The 23,760-nt window shown below is 46.4% G+C and overlaps 2 protein-coding genes and 1 pseudogene across 2 annotated transcripts; all 3 read right to left on the reverse strand.

The window, feature by feature from the left end:
* Nucleotides 1-2,326: 2,326 nt before the first annotated feature.
* LOC115004873 (zinc finger and BTB domain-containing protein 24-like) lies at nucleotides 2,327-8,110 on the reverse strand. The gene is made up of 6 exons (XM_029426603.1): nucleotides 6,577-8,110; nucleotides 6,149-6,399; nucleotides 4,292-4,328; nucleotides 3,466-3,549; nucleotides 3,321-3,402; nucleotides 2,327-3,240 (listed from the first exon to the last, which is right to left on the reverse strand). Exons 1-6 carry the CDS (start codon nucleotides 7,364-7,366, stop codon nucleotides 2,439-2,441), a joined length of 2,046 nt encoding a protein of 681 aa, XP_029282463.1. The 5' UTR covers nucleotides 7,367-8,110; the 3' UTR covers nucleotides 2,327-2,438.
* A 1,212-nt stretch (nucleotides 8,111-9,322) lies between these two features.
* Nucleotides 9,323-10,443, reverse strand: LOC115004879 (zinc finger and BTB domain-containing protein 24-like; annotated as a pseudogene).
* A 6,603-nt stretch (nucleotides 10,444-17,046) lies between these two features.
* On the reverse strand, nucleotides 17,047-23,743 carry LOC115004878 (zinc finger and BTB domain-containing protein 24-like). The gene is given in 8 exon segments (XM_029426610.1): nucleotides 17,047-17,278; nucleotides 17,280-17,910; nucleotides 17,991-18,072; nucleotides 18,136-18,219; nucleotides 18,907-18,978; nucleotides 21,862-22,047; nucleotides 22,209-22,287; nucleotides 22,289-23,743. Coding segments are annotated over 8 exon segments (2,016 nt in total). The 5' UTR covers nucleotides 23,000-23,743; the 3' UTR covers nucleotides 17,047-17,107.
* Nucleotides 23,744-23,760: the final 17 nt, after the last annotated feature.

The raw sequence follows: 23,760 nt of genomic DNA on the forward strand, positions 1-23,760 counted from the left end.
TCTGCTCGCTCTCACTTTCATACCGAAACCAACGTGTTTGCCAAACCAGCCGTCGGCCTGTTTACATTAAACTGGAGGACATAAAGATTTAACCCCCCCCCCCCATTGATACACCGAGTCACGCACCAAATATCAATCTGTAGAAATGAATGTTATCAAGATGTGAACGTGTGGTTTTTGTTTTATTTTATTTAGACTATTTTACCCTGTTTTAAAATCCTGTGAACCTGTTCCTTCAGAGGAATTAATGTTATTAATAATAATAATATAAATAATAGTATTATTAATAATGTTAATATTAATAATGTTATTAATATTAATAACATTATTAATAATAATATAAATAACATAAATAATAGTATTATTAATAACATTATTAAATGATTAATAACATTCATATTAATAATGTTAATATAAATATTATTATTAATAATGTTAATAATATTATTAACATTATTAATAATAATATTAATATTATTAATGAATATTATAATATTAATATTATTAAACATTAATAATAACATTATTAATAATGTTAATATTATTAATATTATAATATTATTAATAATATTATTATTAATAACATTAATAATGTTATTGATATTATAATATAATTAATATTAACATTATTAATAAAGTTATTAATATTATATTAATAACATTAATAAAGTTATTATTAATAACATTAATAGTATTAATGATGTTTTTGCTGCAGAACCTCTTTCACCATCTTCGCCTCGTCCTCCTCTTGCTGCTGCAGCTCCCCCACACCCCGTTATCAGCACTACAGTAGGTGCTGTGGGGGGGTCAGTGAGAAAGAAACACCCACAGTATAAAAATTGCCAAAACATTTGTGCTTGAAGTGAAGATGATTTCCAGAGTATAAATATTCAGTTGTCAGGGCAACACAACAAAGTGTTTGTTTACATCTGTATCAGCTGGAAACATCTGTCTTCTTGTTCAATGACTTATTTATTTGATTTACGTGTGTGTGTGTGTGTGTGTGTGCGTTGTGTGCTTCAGAGACGTGAAGAAGCTTCAACGTCTTTCAGCAGGACGAGGACCTTTAGCTACTGAGGGAACATAAAGGTGTGATGTAAAGGAACACTTCACCACAAACTGATGAATCCTCCCCCCCACACACCCACACACACACACACACACTGACCCTCTCTGCATCAGTCGTCCAGTTTGGGGTGAATTATTCCTTTAATGTCAGAAATATTGAATCTCATTTGTTTATTTTCTTGATTTTACAAAAAATAAATTGTGCACAGCTGTTCTTCCAGATATCATTTCTGCAGCTGCACCAGGACGAGATGACGCTTCATTTACTACATCACACACTCTCTCACACACACACACACACACACACACACACACACACACTCTCTTGGCTGTATCAGAGCTGGTGCTGCTGTAAATAAAGCTTAAAGAACCACTGAACACCTGAGTGTGTTTGATGCACCTTTTATTTCTGTCTCCAGAGGAATACTGCAGAGAGGCCGTTTGCTATTGGCTAATCACTTCCTGGTAAGAACCAATCACACGCTGTATCCGGGAGGAACAGAGCCGTGAGATTAAAGGTTGCATGTTGAGGTTAAACTGGTAACGAGTTTCATTACTGTAGTTAAAGGGACAGTTCATCACAAAGTGAACAGATGTTTTCATCAACACTTGTTTCTGATTCTTCTCCGTCGAGGCAGGAGAGGAAATACAGTTTTAGTAACTCGACAGAGGTCAGTTAGTGGTGAACTGCAGCTTCAGCTCTCCTGCAGCTTCAGCTCTCCTGCAGCTTCAGCTCTCCTGCAGCCTCAGCTCTCCTGCAGCTTCAGCTCTCCTGCAGCCTCAGCTCTCCTGCAGCCTCAGCTTCAGCTCTCCTGCAGCTTCAGCTCTCCTGCAGCCTCAGCTCTCCTGCAGCCTCAGCTTCAGCTCTCCTGCAGCCTCAGCTCTCCTGCAGCTTCAGCTCTCCTGCAGCTTCAGCTCTCCTGCAGCTTCAGCTCTCCTGCAGCCTCAGCTCTCCTGCAGCTTCAGCTCTCCTGCAGCTTCAGCTCTCCTGCAGCTTCAGCTCTCCTGCAGCTTCAGCTCTCCTGCAGCTTCAGCTCTCCTGCAGCTTTCCTGCAGCTTCAGCTCTCCTGCAGCTTCAGCTCTCCTGCAGCTTCAGCTCTCCTGCAGCCTCAGCTCTCCTGCAGCCTCAGCTTCAGCTCTCCTGCAGCCTCAGCTCTCCTGCAGCCTCAGCTCTCCTGCAGCCTCAGCTCTCCTGCAGCTTCAGCTCTCCTGCAGCTTCAGCTCTCCTGCAGCCTCAGCTCTCCTGCAGCTTCAGCTCTCCTGCAGCCTCAGCTCTCCTGCAGCCTCAGCTCTCCTGCAGCTTCAGCTCTCCTGCAGCTTCAGCTCTCCTGCAGCTTCAGCTCTCCTGCAGCTTCAGCTCTCCTGCAGCTTCAGCTGTGGTCACCGGTGGTGTACAGGTAGGACACGGTCCCTGCCTGGATCTGGAAGGTCTGTCCCTGGATGTGGTGGCTGGAGATCTGCTCGCTGGTCTGGCTGATGGAGATGGGCTGGCTGCTCTGGCTGCTGATGTGAATGGCCTGGCCGTGCTGCTCGCGGCCCCCCGGCCCCTGCGAGGCGTCCACGGTCAGCGGCTGGTGCAGCACCTGCAGCTGCTGGACGGGCCGCTGTGCGACATGGAGGGGCTGCGGGGGGCCGTGGTGCGCCTGGAGGTGCTGCATGGCCTCTTTACTCAGAGTGATGACGTGCATCTGCTCGGGCTGCTGCGCCGGGCCCTCCAGCACGCTCAGAGTCTGGATGTGGGAGCTCGGGTCCACGCCGCCGCTCTGAGCCACATTTCCTGCCGACTGGGTGAGGAGGGTGAGTCTGGAGGGGGCCGCCGCCTGCCCCTCAGTGATGAGGATCTCCTGGTTCTGACCCGGCACAAAGTTGATGTCGTCTCCCGTCACCACCAGCTGGATCTCCTGCTCGCAGCTGGGGGGCAGCTGGTACGGCTGCAGCTGCAGGATGTTCCGCACGTCCTCCGGCGGCGCAGCGGCTTCCTCTGATGGCGCCGCTCGTTCCTTGTTGTGTGACTTGGTGTGCGTCTTCAGGTTGTCCAGGCGGGTGAAGGAGAGGCTGCAGAAGGAGCAGGTGAAGGGTTTCTTCCCCGAGTGGGACGACACGTGTCTGCGTCTGGCGCTCGGGTCTGAGAAGGACTTGTTGCAGAGGCTGCAGTCGTACGGCTTCTCTCCTCTGGAAAACACTTTTGTTAAGTTGGTTTGAAATGACAGGTGTTGTAGTAATAATGCATCACATGACGGTTTGTATCTCACCTGTGGATCCTGATGTGAGTCTGCAGCGTGCTCTTAGCTGTGAAACACTTCCCACAGATCTCGCAGGTAAAAGGCTTCTCACCTGTAAACACATTACAATTATCATCAACATATCTCAGATGATATTTATCTTCTCTGACGTTACCTGTGTGAGTTCTCAGGTGCTTCTTCAGCTGAGCCGTGTCCATGAACTTGTGATGACACTGAACACATTCTGGTAATGATTTGCCTTGAAGTCAAAATAAAACATAAATACATTAGTCAGAGAGTGACTTGCGTTAAAATTATATATTATATATTATATATATATAATATATTATATATATATATATATATATAATATATTATATATATTATATATATATATATCTATACTCAAATATATATAGATATAATTATATATCTATATAATACATATATACATCTATTTATATATATTATAATATATTATATATATATATATATATATATCTACATCTATCTATATAATCTCTTTCTCTCTCCTCTCTCTTCCCTCTCTCTCTCCAACTCTTACCTATCTTTCTCTCTCCTCTCTCTCATCCTCTCTTCCTATCTCTCTATCTCTCTCCCTATCTTCTCTCTCTTCTCTCTCTCTATCCCCTCTCTCTCCCCTCTCTCTCTCTTCTCTCTTTCTCTTCCTCCTCCCTTTCTCTCTTCTCCTTCTCTCTCTCTCTCCCTCTCTACCTCCCCTCTCTTCTCCCTTTCTCTATCTCTCTCTATCTCTCTCTCTCTCTCCTCTCTCTGCCCTACCTCTCCATCCATCCATCTAGCTCTTCTCGCTCTCTCTCTCTCTCTGCTCCTTCCTCTCTCCTCTTCTCCTCATCTCTCCCTCCCTCTCTTTTCTCCTCTCTCTCTCTCTCCTCTCTCTCTATCCTCTCATCTCTCTTCCTGCCCTCCTTTCCTCCCCTGTCTGCCCTGTCGTGACTCCTTCCTTGCCTCTTCTGCGTGACCTCTTTCCCCATTTATCCCAGCTGCCGGATGTATCTCCTGAGGATGAAGGTAAGGTAACAAACTGACTTTACATTACATATACTTTTTTATGACATTATTTAATACATTTGAATTTGATATAATTGTAATTCTTTATGTTAGATACACAATTTACAATTTTATATTCACCAAATCAAAAAATCCTTCCAGGAGGGTATCGATCAGAAAATACTGCGCAGTACGCGTGTATAACGTGTCTAACGTGCAGTACACGCGTGTATAATGTGCAGTACAGCGTGTATAACATGTATAATGTGCAGTACAGCGTGTGTAACGTGCAGTACAGCGTGTATAACGTGTGTAACGTGCAGTACAAGCGTGTATAACGTGCAGTACAGCGTGTACAGCGTGTATAACGTGCAGTACAGGCGTGTGTAACAGGCAGTACAGCGTGTACAGCGTGTATAACATGCAGTACAGCGTGTATAACATTCAGTACAGCGTGTATAACGTGTGTAACGTGCAGTACAGCGTGTATAACGTGCAGTACAGCGTGTATAACGTGCAGTACAGCGTGTATAACATGCAGTACAGCGTGTATAACGTGTGTAACGTGCAGTACAAGCGTGTATAACGTGCAGTACAGCGTGTATAACGTGCAGTACAGCGTGTATAACGTGTGTAACGTGCAGTACAGCGTGTATAACGTGCAGTACCAGCGTGTATAACGTGCAGTACAGCGTGTATAACGTGTGTAACGTGCAGTACACAGCGTGTATAACGTGCAGTACAGCGTGTATACGTGCAGGTAAGCAGTACAGCGTGTATAACGTGTGTAACGTGCAGTACAGCGTGTATAACGTGCAGTACAGCGTGTATAACGTGTGTAACGTGCAGTACAGCGTGTATAACGTGCAGCACAGCGTGTATAACGTGTGTAACGTGTATAACGTGCAGTACAGCGTGTATAACGTGTGTAACGTGTGTAACGTGCAGTACAGCGTGTATAACGTGTGTAACGTGTGTAAACGTGCAGCACAGTGTGTATAACGTGTATAACGTGCAGCACAGAGTGTATAACGTGTATAACGTGCAGTACAGCGTGTATAACGTGTGTAACGTGTGTAACGTGCAGCACAGCGTGTATAACGTGTATAACGTGCAGTACAGCGTGTATAACGTGTATAACGTGTGTAACGTGCAGTACAGCGTGTATAATGTGTGTAACGTGCAGCACAGAGTGTATAACGTGTGTAACGTGTGTAACGTGCAGCACAGCGTGTATAACGTGTGTAACATGCAGTACAGAGTGTATAACGTGTGTAACGTGCAGCACAGCGTGTATAACGTGTATAACGTGTGTAACGTGCAGCACAGCGTGTATAACGTGTGTAACGTGCAGCACAGCGTGTATAACGTGTGTAACATGCAGTACAGCGTGTATAACGTGTGTAACGTGCAGCACAGCGTGTATAACGTGTATAACGTGTGTAACGTGCAGCACAGCGTGTATAACGTGTGTAACGTGCAGCACAGCGTGTATAACGTGTATAACGTGTGTAACGTGCAGCACAGCGTGTATAACGTGTGTAACGTGCAGCACAGCGTGTATAACGTGTGTAACGTGCAGCACAGCGTGTATAATGTGTGTAACGTGTGTAACATGCAGTACAGCGTGTATAACGTGTGTAACGTGCAGCACAGAGTGTATAACGTGTGTAACGTGTGTAACATGCAGTACAGCGTGTATAACGTGTGTAACGTGTGTAACGTGCAGTACAGCGTGTATAACGTGTGTAACGTGCAGTACAGCGTGTATAACGTTTGTAACGTGTGTAACGTGCTGTGTAACGTGCAGTACAGCGTGTATAACGTGTGTAACGTGCAGTACAGCGTGTATAACGTGTGTAACGTGTGTAACGTGCAGTACAGCGTGTATAACGTGTGTAACGTGTGTAACCTTGGTGCAGGTTCATGTGCTCCTGCAGGGCGTGTTTGGTGGAGAGCGCCTTGCAGCAGACGTTGCACACAAACGGCTTCTCTCCCGTGTGCATGCGCTGGTGCACCTGCAGCGTGTGCTTCTGTGTAAAAGCCTTCACACACACCAGGCACTGGAAAGGCTTCTCTCCTGGGGAGGGACAAGGTGGAAATATGAAATGCAGAACACACACACACACACACACACACACACACACACACACACACACACACACACACACACACACACACACACACACACACACACACACACACACACACACACACACACACACACACACACACACACACACACACACACACACACCTGTGTGAGTCCTCTGGTGGATCTTTAAGAACAGGTGGTTCTTGAACACTTTGCTGCAGTCGTCGCAGCGAGCCTCCGTGTCGGGGTACTTCCTCTTCCTGCCTCTCTTCCCCGGCTCTCTGCTTCCTGCCGTGTCGCTGCTCACCTTGTAGCTCTTGTATTTCACGGGGGGCCTGATCTTCCGTTTGCTCTGCCGGCTCTGGTGGAGTCCTGGGTTATAATCCGTCTCGTCTTTAGGCTGCGAGTCTGTCGCTGCCTCAGCACACTGCTCGTCCTCGGAGCGCCCGCACGCTGCACCTCTCCCCTCCGGCTCTGCTACATTCTTCTTTGGTCGTCCTCTTCTGCGTTTGGACAGATCTGGCACCTCAGGTGCGTCTACCTTCGCCTCCTCACCTGTAGCCTCCTCCGCAGAGCGCGGGAGCTCCGTGAGCGCTTCCACCAGGTCGCTGACCTCCATGAGACGAGCCGCGGCGAGGAGCCGCGGCGAGGCGCCCTCCAGCACAGACACCTGCGCGCTGTAGATGAACTCCAGCACGGCTGCAAACATCTCTGCAGACACGCCGTGCAGCCGGCAGGTCGCCTGCCCGCTCTGAGGCTCCGCCCTGAACATGACAGAGAAGTGCTCGCTGCTGGCGGCCAGCAGGACTCTGTGTGCCTTGAAGTGCACGTCCTCCACCACAAGCGTGACGTCGCACAGGACGTCTCTCCTCCTCAGCTCGTTGAATCTGCTCAGGATGCTCTGCTGGTGCGAGTGTGAATGAAGAGAAACGAGGGGACAAGTCGCCGACATCTTCTGCAGGGAAACAAACAGGAAACACTTCTCATGAGAGGAGCTCCTTCCCAGGCGGCGACACCATCCACTAATCTGCACATCATTTATTTAACGTTCACGTTTAAGAAGAATCTTTCTGTAAAGCTGATTCATTGAGTATCAAAGTGAAACTCAATGAATCAGCTCTGAAGTCTTGTGATGACACAGGTTCATGTGTTGGAACCCTACAATGAAGAAGGATGAAGAGGAGGAAGAAGAGGAATCAACAGCAGGATGAAGTCTTCTTTAATGTTTGGTTGGCGGCTGACATCATTGTTTATTCTGTATAAACATAAAGGAAATCAACAATTCTGATCCATTTATCATTTTGAGTAATATATATAACAAATGAATCTGCTGTTCTGTGTTTGTATTATTGTTAAGTGAATATCTTTAAACTGCAAGAGAAGTTTAAAGACTTCATATTAAGTTCACCTTTATAGATATATAAAGAGATATGTTTGACATGTGTCCCTGTTCACCTGTAGTGCGTTTACACCTGCAGACAAACCAGCAGTGAAGGTTAGCAAGCATGCTAACAAACAATGGTTCCGCCGCTAGCCAGAAGCACGTGAAAGCTAGCACGAAGAGCGAAGTGTGCGCAGTAATAACGCGTTAAATGAACTTTATTCCGAAGCCTCTCTGTCTGTGTGTTCGGGTCAGACTGTGTGTTCGGGTTCAACGCGAACAAACCGCGGCGGGATTCAAACATAGTGAGCTTTAAGGACCTTACCTTCGACTTCCGCTGTGGACGGACGGTGGGAATGTGCGTGAGTTATCGCGAGAGGTGTGATTCTAGGCGAGACTCTGCACACTGACCGCATGTACTGTGTGACGTAATACTCGTTCCAAAGGTCGACACGCAGGAAACACTTTAACACTTGTTATGCACCTTTGTGCAGGTGAACACTCGCGGAGGAGAAACATTAGTGCTCATTAATATCACAGGTAGGTGAATACAGGTGTCTGTATGACATTATTCTGTGACTTTGTACTAACTACACGATACTTATTATTTTTATATTACATACTATCAATCTTATTACGACACACTTTACTTTTATGAATTTGTATGAATCAAGTAAAAGTACAACATACTTAAAGTGCAAAAACTAAAGTACTCAAGAAGCAGAATAATATTATTGTCTTATAATTGTAAAAGCATGACTTTCACTACAGCTGGTGATAACGTGATATAACAGCTGGGGGGGGGGGGGGCAGCTGTCTCTCCTCTGAGCGGAACCTTTGACCTGCAGAAGTTGTGCATTAACTTGCAGTTTTAAAAGCTTTGTGTGCTGCAGGTGAGACGCAGGTGTGCAGGATGAAGCGTGTGCGGGTGGTGGTGGTGGGAGCGGGCGTGGTGGGCTTCTCCACCGCCGTGTGCATCGCGGAGGCTCTGCCCCCTGCAGCGTCACCCTGCTGGGGGACAGGTTCAGTCCCGACACCACCAGCGACGGAGCTGCTGGCTTGATGTTCACTGCTCATTTCCCAGGTAACAATATAATGACACATATTTTATACACGATGCAACAAACTATTCTGTCTCTTAAATGTTTCAATGCTCAGCCAGAGTACACAGAGGTACACACAGAGTACACACAGAGTACACATACAGTACACCAGAGTACACAGAGTACACACAGAGTACACAGTATACACACAGAGTACACAGAGAGTACACAGAGAGTACACAGAGAGTACACAGAGAGTACACAGAGAGTACACAGATTAAACACAGAGTACACTGCAGCCTCAGCTCTCCTGTCAGCCTCAGCTTCCTGCTCTCAGCTCTCTGCAGCTCAGCTCTCTGCAGCTTCAGCTCTCTGCAGCTCTCAGCTCCCTGCAGCCTCAGCTCTCCTGCGCTTCAGCTCTCCTGCTCGCTGCTTCAGCTCTCCTGCAGCTTCAGCTCTCCTGCAGCTTCAGCTCTCTGCAGCTTCAGCTGTCACCGGTGGTGTACAGGTAGACACGGTCCCTGCCTGGATCTGAAGGTCTGTCCCTGGATGTGGTGGCTGGAGATCTGCTCGCTGGTCTGGCTGTGGAGATGGGCTGGCTGCTCTGGCTGCTGATGTGAATGGCCTGGCCGTGCTGCTCCGCGCCCCCCGGCCCCTGCGAGGCGTCCACGGTCAGCGGCTGGTGCAGCACCTCACTGCTGACGGGCCGCTGTCGACATGGAGGGGCTGCGGGGGGCCGTGGTGCGCCTGGAGGTGCTGCAGGGCCTCTTTACTCAGAGTGATGACGTGCATCTGCTCGGGCTGCTGCGCCGGGCCCTCCAGCACGCTCAGAGTCTGGATGTGGGAGCTCGGCCACGCCGCCGCTCTGAGCCACATTTCCTGCCGACTGGGTGAGGAGGGTGAGTCTGGAGGGGGCCGCCGCCTGCCCCTCATGTGAGGATCTCTGGTTCTGACCGACCGCACAAAGTTGATGTCGTTCCCGTCACCACCAGCTGGATCTCCTGCTCGCAGCTGGGGGCAGCTGGTACGGCTGCAGCTGCAGGATGTTCCGCACTCCTCCGGCGCGCAGCGGCTTCCTCTGATGGCGCCGCTCGTTCCTTGTTGTGTGACTTGGTGTGCGTCTTCAGGTTGTCCAGCGGGTGAAGGAGAGGCTGCAGAAGGAGCAGGTGAAGGGTTTCTTCCCCGAGTGGGACGACACGTGTCTGCGTCTGGCGCTCGGGTCTGAGAAGGACTTGTTGCAGAGGCTGCAGTCGTAACGGCTTCTCTCCTCTGGAAAACACTTTTGTTAAGTTGGTTTGAAATGACAGGTGTTGTAGTAATAATGCATCACATGACGGTTTGTATCTCACCTGTGGATCCTGATGTGAGTCTGCAGCGTGCTCTTAGCTGTGAAACACTTCCCACAGATCTCGCAGGTAAAGGCTTCTCACCTGTAAACACATTACAATTATCATCACATATCTCATGATATTTATCTTCTCTGACGTTACCTGTGTGAGTTCTCAGGTGCTTCTTCAGCTGAGCCGTGTCCATGAACTTGTGATGACACTGAACACATTCTGGTAATGATTTTGCCTTGAAGTCAAATAAAACATCAAAATACATTATTCAGAGAGTGACTGCGTTCAATTATATATTATATATATATATAATAATATAATATATATAATAATATATAATATATTATATATCATCTATATATATATATATCTATACTAAGATATATATAGATATAATTATATCTCTATATAATACTATATACATCTATCTATTTATTATATTATATTATATATTTATATTATCTACTCTATCTATATACTCTCTCTTCCCTATTTATATCCCTATCTCTCAATCTCTTTATCTCTCTCTCTCCTTCTCTCTCTCCCCTATCTTCTCTCTCTCTCTCTATTATTCTCTCATCTCTCCTCTTCTCTACTCTCTCCTCCCTCTCTTCTCCTCTCTCTCTCTCTCTCTCTCTTCTCTTCTCCTCTCTCCCTTTCCTCCTCTCTCTCTCTCTACCTCTCCCTCTTCTTCCCATCTATATCTCTTCTCCCCTTCTCTCTCTATCTCTCTCTCTCCTCTCTCTCTCCTCCCTCTCTTCCTCTCTTCTCTTCTCGTTCTCTCTCTCTCTCCTCCTCTCTCATCTTCTCCTCTCTCTCCTCCCTCTCTTTTCTCCTCTCCTCTCTCCTTCTCTCTTCCCCTCTCTCCTTACTGCCTCCTTTCCTCCCCTTTATGAACCTGGTACGTGACTCCTTCAGTTGCCTCTTCTGACGTGAAACCTTTCCACATTTATCACAGCTGCGGATTTATCTCCTGAGGATGAAGGTAAGGTAACAAACTGACATTTACATACATATCTTTTTTAGACATTATTTAATACATTTGAATTTGATTATATGTAATTCTTTATGTTAGATACACAATTTACAATTTTATCTTCACCAAATCAAAAACCTTCCAGGAGGTATCGATCAGAAATACTGCGCATTACAGCGTGTATAACGTGTCTAACGTGCAGTACAGCGTGTATAATGTGGCAGTACAGCGTGTTAAACATGAAATGTGCAGTACAACGTGTTACGTGCAGTACAGCGTGTATAACGTGTGTAACGTGATACAGCGTGTATAACGTGCAGTACAGCGTGTACAGCGTGTATAACGTGCAGTACAGCGTTTGTAACAGGCAGTACAGCGTGTACACGCGTGTATAACATGCTACAGCGTGTATAATTCAGTACAGCGTGTATAACGTGTGTACGTGCAGTACAGCGTGTATAACGTGCAGTACAGCGTGTATAACGTGCATTACAGCGTGTATACATGCAGTACAGCGTGTATAACGTGTGTAACGTGCAGTACAGCGTGTATAACTGCGTAACAGCGTGTATAACGTGCAGTACAGCGTGTATAACGTGTCGTAACGTGCAGTACAACGTGTATAACGTGCAGTACAAGCGTGTATCACGTGCAGTACAGCGTGTATAACGTGTGTAACGTGCAGTACATACAGCGTGTATAACGTGCAGTACAGCGTGAAACGTGTGTAACGTGCAGTACACAAAGCGTGTGTAACGGGCAGGTACAGCGTGTATAACGTGCAGCACACGTTGTATAACGTGTGTTAACGGAGTATCACGTGTATACGTTGTTAACTGCATACAGCGTGTGTAACTGCAGCACAGCGTGTGTAACGTGAAGCACAGCGTGTTTAACGTGGCAGCACAGCGTGTTAACGTGTGTAACGTGCAGTACACAGCGTTGTAACGTGCAGTACGTGTGTAACGTGCAGCACGTGATAACGTGTGTAACGTGCAGTACAGCGTTGTAACGTGCAGTACAGCGTGTGTAACGTGCAGCACACGTGTAAACGTGTATAACGTGTATAACGTGCAGTCACAGGTGTATAACTGTGTACAACGTGTGTAACGTGCAGTACAGCGTGTATAACGTGTGTAACGTGTGTAACGTGTGCAGCACAGCGTGTATAACGTGTATAACGTGCAGCACAGACGTGTATAACGTGTATAACGTGCAGTACAGCGTGTATCAACGTGTGTAACGTGTGTAACGTGCAGCACAGCGTGTATAACGTGTATAACGTGTAAACGTGCAGTTAACAGCGTGTATACTGTGTAACGTGCATTAACAAGCGTGTTAACGTGCAGTACAGCGTGAAAGTGTGTAACGTGCAGTACAGCGTGGTACGTGAGTACGCGTGTATAAACGTGCAGCACAGCGTGTATAACGTGTGTAACGTGCAGTACAGCGTGGTATAACGTGTGTAACGTGCAGTACAAGCGTGTACGTGCCAGCACAAGGTGTGTAACGTGCAGTACAGCGTGTTAACGTGCAGCACAGCGTGTGTAAACGTGTGTAACGTGCAAGTAACAGCGTGTGTAACGTGCAGTTAACAGCGTGTGTAACGTGCATCACAGCGTGTATAACGTGTGTAAGTGCGTACACGTGTGTAACGTGCAGTACAGCGTGTTAACGTGCAGCACAGCGTGTATAATCGTGTTAACGTGTGAACGTGCAGTACAGCGTGTATAACGTGTGTAACGTGTGTATGCCAGTACAGCGTGTATAACGTGTGTAAACGTGTGTAACGTGCAGACAGCGTGTATACTCTCTGTAACGTGTATAACGTGCCAGTACAGCGTGTATAACGTGTGTAACGTGTGTAACGTGCAGACAGCGTGTATAACGTTTATAACGTGGATAACGTGCAGTACACGCGTGTATAACGTGTATAACTGTGAACGTGCAGTACAGCGTGTATAATGTTGTAACGTGTGTAACGTGCAGCACAGAGTGTATAACGTGTGTAACGTGTTGTAACGTGCAGCACAGCGTGTATAACGTGTGTAACGTGTGTAACATGCAGTAAGATGTATAACGTTTGGTGTAACGTGCAGCACAGCGTGTATAACGTGTATAAACGTGTGTAACGTGCAGCACAGCGTGTATAACGTGTGTAACGTGCAGCACAGCGTGTATAACGTGTGTAACAATGCAGTACAGCGTGTATAACGTGTGTAACGTGCAGCACAGCGTGTATAACGTGTATAACGTGTGTGAAACGTGCAGCACAGCGTGTTAAACGTGTGTAACGTGCAGCACACGTGTATAACGTGTGTAACATGCAGTACAGCGTGTTAAACGTGTGTAACGTGCAGCACAGCGTTATACGTGTAAACGTGTGTAACGTGCGCACAGCTGTATAAACGTGTGTAACGTGCAGCCACAGCGTGTATAACGTGTATAACGTGTGTAAGTGGCAAGCACAGCGTGTATACGGTGTAACGTGCAGCACAGCGTGTATAACGTGTGTAACCGTGGCAGCAACAGCGTGTATAATGTGTGTAACGTGTTGTGTAACATGCAGTACAGCGTGTATAAGTGTGTAACGTGCAGCACAGAGTGTATAACGTGTGTAACGTGTGTAACATGCAGTACAGCGTGTAAACGTGTGTAACGTGTGTAACGTGCAGTACAGCGTGTATAACGTGTGTAACGTGCAGTACAGCGTGTATAACGTTTGTAACGTGTGTAACTGGCTGTGTAACGTGCAGTACAGCGTGTATAACGTGTGTGTAACGTGTGTAACGTGCAGTACAGCGTGTAATAACGTGTGTAACGTGTGTAACCTTGGTGCAGGTTCATGTGCTCCTGCAGGGCGTGTTTGGTGGAGAGCGCTGCAGCAGACGTTGCACACAAACGGCTTCTCTCCCGTGTGCATGCGCTGGTGCACCTGCAGCGTGTGCTTCTTGTGTAAAGCCTTCACACACACCAGGCACTGGAAAGGCTTCTCTCCTGGGGAGGGACAAGGTGGAAATATGAAATGCAGAACACACACACACACCACACACACACACACACACACACACACACACACCACACACACACACACACACACACACACACACACACACACACACACCACACACACACACAACACACACACACACACATGTGTGAGTCTCGCCTCCGCCCAGAACGCCAACAGGAATTCAGGAAGCCTGAAACAGACTTCCGCTCACAGCTGGGTGCCGAGTTGAGCGGGATGAAAATGTGGGTTCATGGTCCTGCAGCTCGACGGAACAAAACGTGTTTTCATGTCGTGTTTTGTCCTATAATCTTCGATGTGAGGCGTCGAGTGTTGAGCGTCACAGGATGGAACTACAGACGGACATTTTATTAAATCTATATGAAAAGCATCAACTCGTGTTTAGTCTCAGGGAATCACTCACGCAGCTTCACTAAGTGAAACAGGAATTCTGTTTTTCACCGGCTTTCTCTGCTCGCTCTCACTTTCATACCGAAAACCAACGTGTTTGCCAAACCAGCCGTCGGCCCTGTTTACATTAAACTGGAGGACATAAAGATTTAACCCCCCCCCCCATTGATACACCGAGTCACGCACCAAATATCATCTGTAGAAATGAATGTTATCAAGATGTGAACGTGTGGTTTTTGTTTTATTTTATTTAGACTATTTTACCCTGTTTTAAAATCCTGTGAAACCTGTTCCTTCAGAGGAATTAATGTTATTAATAATAATAATATAAATAATAGTATATTAATAATGTTTAATATTAATAATGTTATTAATATTAATAACATTATTAATAAAATATAAATAACATAAATAATAGTATTATTAATAACATTATTAAATGATTAATAACATTCATATTAATAATGGTAATATAAATATATATTAATATGTTAATAAATTCTTAACATATTTAATAATAATATTTAATATTTATTTAATAATATTTATAATATTACTAATTATTAACATACTTAATAATAACATATTTAATAATGTTAATTATTATTAATATTATAAGATAAACTTATTAATAATATTCTTATTACATAACATTAATAATGTTATTGATATTAATAATATAATTAATATTAACATTATTAATAAAGTTATTAATATTTATATTAATAACATATATAAAGTTATTATTAATAACATAATAGTATTAATGATGTTTTTGCTGCAGAACCTCTTTCACCATCTTCGCTCGTCCTCCTCTTGCTGCTGCAGCTCCCCCCACACCCCGTTATCAGCACTACAGTAGGTGCTGTGGGGGGGTCAGTGAGAAAGAAACACCCACAGTAATAAAAATTGCCAAAACATTTGTGCTTGAAGTGAAGATGATTCCAGAGTATAAATATTCAGTTGTCAGGGCAACACAACAAAGTGTTTGTTTACATCTGTATCAGCTGGAAACATCTGTCTTCTTGTTCAATGACTTATTTATTTGATTTACGTGTGTGTGTGTGTGTGTGTTGTGCGTGTGTGCTTCAGAGACGTGAAGAAGCTTCAACGTCTTTCAGCAGGACGAGGACCTTTAGCTACTGAGGGAACATAAAGGTGTGATGTAAAGGAACACTTCACCACAAACTGATGAATCCTCCCCCCCACACACCCACACACACACACACACACTGACCCTCTCTGCATCAGTCGTCCAGTTTGGGGTGAATTATTCCTTTAATGTCAGAAATATTGAATCTCATTTGTTTATTTTCTTGATTTTACAAAAAATAAATTGTGCACAGCTGTTCTTCCAGATATCATTTCTGCAGCTGCACCAGGACGAGATGACGCTTCATTTACTACATCACACACTCTCTCACACACACACACACACACACACACACACACACACTCTCTTGGCTGTATCAGAGCTGGTGCTGCTGTAAATAAAGCTTAAAGAACCACTGAACACCTGAGTGTGTTTGATGCACCTTTTATTTCTGTCTCCAGAGGAATACTGCAGAGAGGCCGTTTGCTATTGGCTAATCACTTCCTGGTAAGAACCAATCACACGCTGTATCCGGGAGGAACAGAGCCGTGAGATTAAAGGTTGCATGTTGAGGTTAAACTGGTAACGAGTTTCATTACTGTAGTTAAAGGGACAGTTCATCACAAAGTGAACAGATGTTTTCATCAACACTTGTTTCTGATTCTTCTCCGTCGAGGCAGGAGAGGAAATACAGTTTTAGTAACTCGACAGAGGTCAGTTAGTGGTGAACTGCAGCTTCAGCTCTCCTGCAGCTTCAGCTCTCCTGCAGCTTCAGCTCTCTGCAGCCTCAGCTCTCCTGCAGCTTCAGCTCTCCTGCAGCCTCAGCTCTCCTCAGCCTCGCTTCAGCCTCCTGCAGCCTTCAGCTCTCATGCAGCCTCAGCTCCTGCAGCCTCAGCTTCAGCTCTCCTGCAGCATCAGCTCTCCTGCAGCCTCAGCTCATCTCTCCTGCAGCCTCAGCTCTCTGCACTTCAGCTCTCCGCAGCTTCAGCTCTCCTGCAGCCTTCAGCTCTCCTGCAGCCTCAGCTCTCCTGCAGCTTCAGCTCTCCTGCAGCTTCAGCTCTCCTGCAGCTTCAGCTCTCCTGCAGCTTCAGCTCTCCTGCAGCTTCAGCTCTCTCCTGCAGCTTCAGCTCTCCTGCAGCCTCAGCTCTCCTGCAGCTTCAGCTCTCCTGCAGCCTCAGCTCTCCTGCAGCCTCAGCTCTCCTGCAGCCTCAGCTTCAGCTCTCCTGCAGCCTCAAGCTCTCCTGCGCAGCCTCAGCTCTCCTGCAGCCTCAGCTCTCCTGCAGCTTCAGCTCTCCTGCAGCTTCAGCTCTCCTGCAGCCTCAGCTCTCCTGCAGCTTTCAGCTCTCCTGCAGCCTCAGCTCTCCTGCAGCCTCAGCTCTCCTGCAGCTTCAGCTCTCCTGCAGCTTCAGCTCTCCTGCAGCTTCAGCTCTCCTGCAGCTTCAGCTGTGGTCACCGGTGGTGTACAGGTAGGACACGGTCCCTGCCTGGATCTGGAAGGTCTGTCCCTGGATGTGGTGGCTGGAGATCTGCTCGCTGGTCTGGCTGATGGAGATGGGCTGGCTGCTCTGGCTGCTGATGTGAATGGCCTGGCCGTGCTGCTCGCGGCCCCCCCGGCCCCTGCGAGGCGTCCACGGTCAGCGGCTGGTGCAGCACCTGCAGCTGCTGGACGGGCCGCTGTGCGACATGGAGGGGCTGCGGGGGGCCGTGGTGCGCCTGGAGGTGCTGCATGGCCTCTTTACTCAGAGTGATGACGTGCATCTGCTCGGGCTGCTGCGCCGGGCCCTCCAGCACGCTCAGAGTCTGGATGTGGGAGCTCGGGTCCACGCCGCCGCTCTGAGCCACATTTCCTGCCGACTGGGTGAGGAGGGTGAGTCTGGAGGGGGCCGCCGCCTGCCCCTCAGTGATGAGGATCTCCTGGTTCTGACCCGGCACAAAGTTGATGTCGTCTCCCGTCACCACCAGCTGGATCTCCTGCTCGCAGCTGGGGGGCAGCTGGTACGGCTGCAGCTGCAGGATGTTCCGCACGTCCTCCGGCGGCGCAGCGGCTTCCTCTGATGGCGCCGCTCGTTCCTTGTTGTGTGACTTGGTGTGCGTCTTCAGGTTGTCCAGGCGGGTGAAGGAGAGGCTGCAGAAGGAGCAGGTGAAGGGTTTCTTCCCCGAGTGGGACGACACGTGTCTGCGTCTGGCGCTCGGGTCTGAGAAGGACTTGTTGCAGAGGCTGCAGTCGTACGGCTTCTCTCCTCTGGAAAACACTTTTGTTAAGTTGGTTTGAAATGACAGGTGTTGTAGTAATAATGCATCACATGACGGTTTGTATCTCACCTGTGGATCCTGATGTGAGTCTGCAGCGTGCTCTTAGCTGTGAAACACTTCCCACAGATCTCGCAGGTAAAAGGCTTCTCACCTGTAAACACATTACAATTATCATCAACATATCTCAGATGATATTTATCTTCTCTGACGTTACCTGTGTGAGTTCTCAGGTGCTTCTTCAGCTGAGCCGTGTCCATGAACTTGTGATGACACTGAACACATTCTGGTAATGATTTGCCTTGAAGTCAAAATAAAACATAAAATACATTATTCAGAGAGTGACTGCGTTATTATAATATATATATATATATATATATATATATATATATATATATATATATATATATCTATCTCATCTCTATCTATTATCTATCTTCTCTCTCTATACACTATCTCTTATACTCTAGTATACTATTATATCTCTATATCATATAAAAAAAAGTACCTATACTCTATCTCTATCTTTCTCTCTCATCTATCTTCCCCTCTCTCTCTCCAACTCTTACCTATATATTCTACATCATACCTCTCTCTATACCATATCTTCCTATCTCTCTATCTCGCTCTACCATATAGAGACTAGAATAGATGAGAGAGTATAGAGAAATATATATATAAAATATATTATATATATTAAGTATGATATGAAAGATATACATTTAATGTATATAGAGTTATAAGATATATATAAAGATAATAAAAAATATATTATACTAACAATTTATATATATATATATATAGATATTATATATATAATTATATATGAATAAATATACATAAATAAATTATATTTAAAGATTATAATATATATTATAATTAATATATATATATTATCATATATATAAATAAAATTATTTTAGGTAATTATATATATATTATCTATATCATATACTATTATATATCATTACTGCCTCCGTGTCCTCACCTGTATGAACTCTGTAGTGACTCTTCAGGTTGCCCTCTTCTGAGTGAAACTTCTTTCCACATTTATCCCAAGCTGAAGGTATTTATCTCCTGATGAGATGAAGGGTAATGGTAACAAACTTGACTTTACATTACATATAACTTTTTTACTGACATTATTTAATACATTTGAATTTGATAGTAATTGTAATTCTTTATGTTAGATACACAATTTACAATTTTATATTCACCAAATCAAAAAATCCTTCCAGGAGGTATCGATCAGAAAATACTGCGCAGTACAGCGTGTATAACGTGTCTAACGTGCAGTACAGCGTGTATAATGTGCAGTACAGCGTGTATAACATGTATAATGTGCAGTACAGCGTGTGTAACGTGCAGTACAGCGTGTATAACGTGTGTAACGTGCAGTACAGCGTGTATAACGTGCAGTACAGCGTGTACAGCGTGTATAACGTGCAGTACAGCGTGTGTAACAGGCAGTACAGCGTGTACAGCGTGTATAACATGCAGTACAGCGTGTATAACATTCAGTACAGCGTGTATAACGTGTGTAACGTGCAGTACAGCGTGTATAACGTGCAGTACAGCGTGTATAACGTGCAGTACAGCGTGTATAACATGCAGTACAGCGTGTATAACGTGTGTAACGTGCAGTACAGCGTGTATAACGTGCAGTACAGCGTGTATAACGTGCAGTACAGCGTGTATAACGTGTGTAACGTGCAGTACAGCGTGTATAACGTGCAGTACAGCGTGTATAACGTGCAGTACAGCGTGTATAACGTGTGTAACGTGCAGTACAGCGTGTATAACGTGCAGTACAAGCGTGAAAAACGTGTGTAACGTGCAGTACAGCGTGTGTAACGTGCAGTACAGCGTGTATAACGTGCAGCACAGCGTGTATAACGTGTGTAACGTGCAGTACAGCGTGTATAACGTGTGTAACGTGCAGTACAGCGTGTGTAACGTGCAGCACAGCGTGTGTAACGTGCAGCACAGCGTGTGTAACGTGCAGCACAGCGTGTGTAACGTGTGTAACGTGCAGTACAGCGTGTGTAACGTGCAGTACAGCGTGTGTAACGTGCAGCACAGCGTGTATAACGTGTGTAACGTGCAGTACAGCGTGTGTAACGTGCAGTACAGCGTGTGTAACGTGCAGCACAGCGTGTATAACGTGTGTAACGTGTATAACGTGCAGTACAGCGTGTATAACGTGTGTAACGTGTGTAACGTGCAGTACAGCGTGTATAACGTGTGTAACGTGTGTAACGTGCAGCACAGCGTGTATAACGTGTATAACGTGCAGCACAGAGTGTATAACGTGTATAACGTGCAGTACAGCGTGTATAACGTGTGTAACGTGTGTAACGTGCAGCACAGCGTGTATAACGTGTATAACGTGTATAACGTGCAGTACAGCGTGTATAACGTGTGTAACGTGCAGTACAGCGTGTATAACGTGCAGTACAGCGTGAAAAACGTGTGTAACGTGCAGTACAGCGTGTGTAACGTGCAGTACAGCGTGTATAACGTGCAGCACAGCGTGTATAACGTGTGTAACGTGCAGTACAGCGTGTATAACGTGTGTAACGTGCAGTACAGCGTGTGTAACGTGCAGCACAGCGTGTGTAACGTGCAGCACAGCGTGTGTAACGTGCAGCACAGCGTGTGTAACGTGTGTAACGTGCAGTACAGCGTGTGTAACGTGCAGTACAGCGTGTGTAACGTGCAGCACAGCGTGTATAACGTGTGTAACGTGCAGTACAGCGTGTGTAACGTGCAGTACAGCGTGTGTAACGTGCAGCACAGCGTGTATAACGTGTGTAACGTGTATAACGTGCAGTACAGCGTGTATAACGTGTGTAACGTGTGTAACGTGCAGTACAGCGTGTATAACGTGTGTAACGTGTGTAACGTGCAGCACAGCGTGTATAACGTGTATAACGTGCAGCACAGAGTGTATAACGTGTATAACGTGCAGTACAGCGTGTATAACGTGTGTAACGTGTGTAACGTGCAGCACAGCGTGTATAACGTGTATAACGTGTATAACGTGCAGTACAGCGTGTATAACGTGTATAACGTGTGTAACGTGCAGTACAGCGTGTATAATGTGTGTAACGTGTGTAACGTGCAGCACAGAGTGTATAACGTGTGTAACGTGTGTAACGTGCAGCACAGCGTGTATAACGTGTGTAACGTGTGTAACATGCAGTACAGAGTGTATAACGTGTGTAACGTGCAGCACAGCGTGTATAACGTGTATAACGTGTGTAACGTGCAGCACAGCGTGTATAACGTGTGTAACGTGCAGCACAGCGTGTATAACGTGTGTAACATGCAGTACAGCGTGTATAACGTGTGTAACGTGCAGCACAGCGTGTATAACGTGTATAACGTGTGTAACGTGCAGCACAGCGTGTATAACGTGTGTAACGTGCAGCACAGCGTGTATAACGTGTGTAACATGCAGTACAGCGTGTATAACGTGTGTAACGTGCAGCACAGCGTGTATAACGTGTATAACGTGTGTAACGTGCAGCACAGCGTGTATAACGTGTGTAACGTGCAGCACAGCGTGTATAACGTGTATAACGTGTGTAACGTGCAGCACAGCGTGTATAACGTGTGTAACGTGCAGCACAGCGTGTATAACGTGTGTAACGTGCAGCACAGCGTGTATAATGTGTGTAACGTGTGTAACATGCAGTACAGCGTGTATAACGTGTGTAACGTGCAGCACAGAGTGTATAACGTGTGTAACGTGTGTAACATGCAGTACAGCGTGTATAACGTGTGTAACGTGTGTAACGTGCAGTACAGCGTGTATAACGTGTGTAACGTGCAGTACAGCGTGTATAACGTTTGTAACGTGTGTAACGTGCTGTGTAACGTGCAGTACAGCGTGTATAACGTGTGTAACGTGTGTAACGTGCAGTACAGCGTGTATAACGTGTGTAACGTGTGTAACCTTGGTGCAGGTTCATGTGCTCCTGCAGGGCGTGTTTGGTGGAGAGCGCCTTGCAGCAGACGTTGCACACAAACGGCTTCTCTCCCGTGTGCATGCGCTGGTGCACCTGCAGCGTGTGCTTCTGTGTAAAAGCCTTCACACACACCAGGCACTGGAAAGGCTTCTCTCCTGGGGAGGGACAAGGTGGAAATATGAAATGCAGAACACACACACACACACACACACACACACACACACACACACACACACACACACACACACACACACACACACACACACACACACACACACACACACACACACACACACACACACACACACACACACACCTGTGTGAGTCCTCTGGTGGATCTTTAAGAACAGGTGGTTCTTGAACACTTTGCTGCAGTCGTCGCAGCGAGCCTCCGTGTCGGGGGTACTTCCTCTTCCTGCCTCTCTTCCCCGGCTCTCTGCTTCCTGCCGTGTCGCTGCTCACCTTGTAGCTCTTGTATTTCACGGGGGGCCTGATCTTCCGTTTGCTCTGCCGGCTCTGGTGGAGTCCTGGGTTATAATCCGTCTCGTCTTTAGGCTGCGAGTCTGTCGCTGCCTCAGCACACTGCTCGTCCTCGGAGCGCCCGCACGCTGCACCTCTCCCCTCCGGCTCTGCTACATTCTTCTTTGGTCGTCCTCTTCTGCGTTTGGACAGATCTGGCACCTCAGGTGCGTCTACCTTCGCCTCCTCACCTGTAGCCTCCTCCGCAGAGCGCGGGAGCTCCGTGAGCGCTTCCACCAGGTCGCTGACCTCCATGAGACGAGCCGCGGCGAGGAGCCGCGGCGAGGCGCCCTCCAGCACAGACACCTGCGCGCTGTAGATGAACTCCAGCACGGCTGCAAACATCTCTGCAGACACGCCGTGCAGCCGGCAGGTCGCCTGCCCGCTCTGAGGCTCCGCCCTGAACATGACAGAGAAGTGCTCGCTGCTGGCGGCCAGCAGGACTCTGTGTGCCTTGAAGTGCACGTCCTCCACCACAAGCGTGACGTCGCACAGGACGTCTCTCCTCCTCAGCTCGTTGAATCTGCTCAGGATGCTCTGCTGGTGCGAGTGTGAATGAAGAGAAACGAGGGGACAAGTCGCCGACATCTTCTGCAGGGAAACAAACAGGAAACACTTCTCATGAGAGGAGCTCCTTCCCAGGCGGCGACACCATCCACTAATCTGCACATCATTTATTTAACGTTCACGTTTAAGAAGAATCTTTCTGTAAAGCTGATTCATTGAGTATCAAAGTGAAACTCAATGAATCAGCTCTGAAGTCTTGTGATGACACAGGTTCATGTGTTGGAACCCTACAATGAAGAAGGATGAAGAGGAGGAAGAAGAGGAATCAACAGCAGGATGAAGTCTTCTTTAATGTTTGGTTGGCGGCTGACATCATTGTTTATTCTGTATAAACATAAAGGAAATCAACAATTCTGATCCATTTATCATTTTGAGTAATATATATAACAAATGAATCTGCTGTTCTGTGTTTGTATTATTGTTAAGTGAATATCTTTAAACTGCAAGAGAAGTTTAAAGACTTCATATTAAGTTCACCTTTATAGATATATAAAGAGATATGTTTGACATGTGTCCCTGTTCACCTGTAGTGCGTTTACACCTGCAGACAAACCAGCAGTGAAGGTTAGCAAGCATGCTAACAAACAATGGTTCCGCCGCTAGCCAGAAGCACGTGAAAGCTAGCACGAAGAGCGAAGTGTGCGCAGTAATAACGCGTTAAATGAACTTTATTCCGAAGCCTCTCTGTCTGTGTGTTCGGGTCAGACTGTGTGTTCGGGTTCAACGCGAACAAACCGCGGCGGGATTCAAACATAGTGAGCTTTAAGGACCTTACCTTCGAC

This window comes from Cottoperca gobio, unplaced genomic scaffold, assembly GCF_900634415.1.
Source record: "Cottoperca gobio unplaced genomic scaffold, fCotGob3.1 fCotGob3_208arrow_ctg1, whole genome shotgun sequence".
Classification (NCBI taxonomy): Eukaryota; Metazoa; Chordata; class Actinopteri; order Perciformes; family Bovichtidae; genus Cottoperca; species Cottoperca gobio.

Bases quoted from the DNA above. Each gene is read 5' to 3' on its own strand.
- LOC115004873 (XM_029426603.1), bottom strand. From the start codon at position 7,366: ATGTCGGCGACTTGTCCCCTCGTTTCTCTTCATTCACACTCGCACCAG. The intron at 6,400-6,576 runs GTGTGTGTGTGT...GTCCCTCCCCAG, and splicing joins CCACCAGAGGACTCACACAG to GAGAGAAGCCTTTCCAGTGC. The intron at 3,550-4,291 runs GTCACGCAGAAG...TTTGACTTCAAG, and splicing joins TGGGATAAATGGGGAAAGAG to GCAAATCATTACCAGAATGT.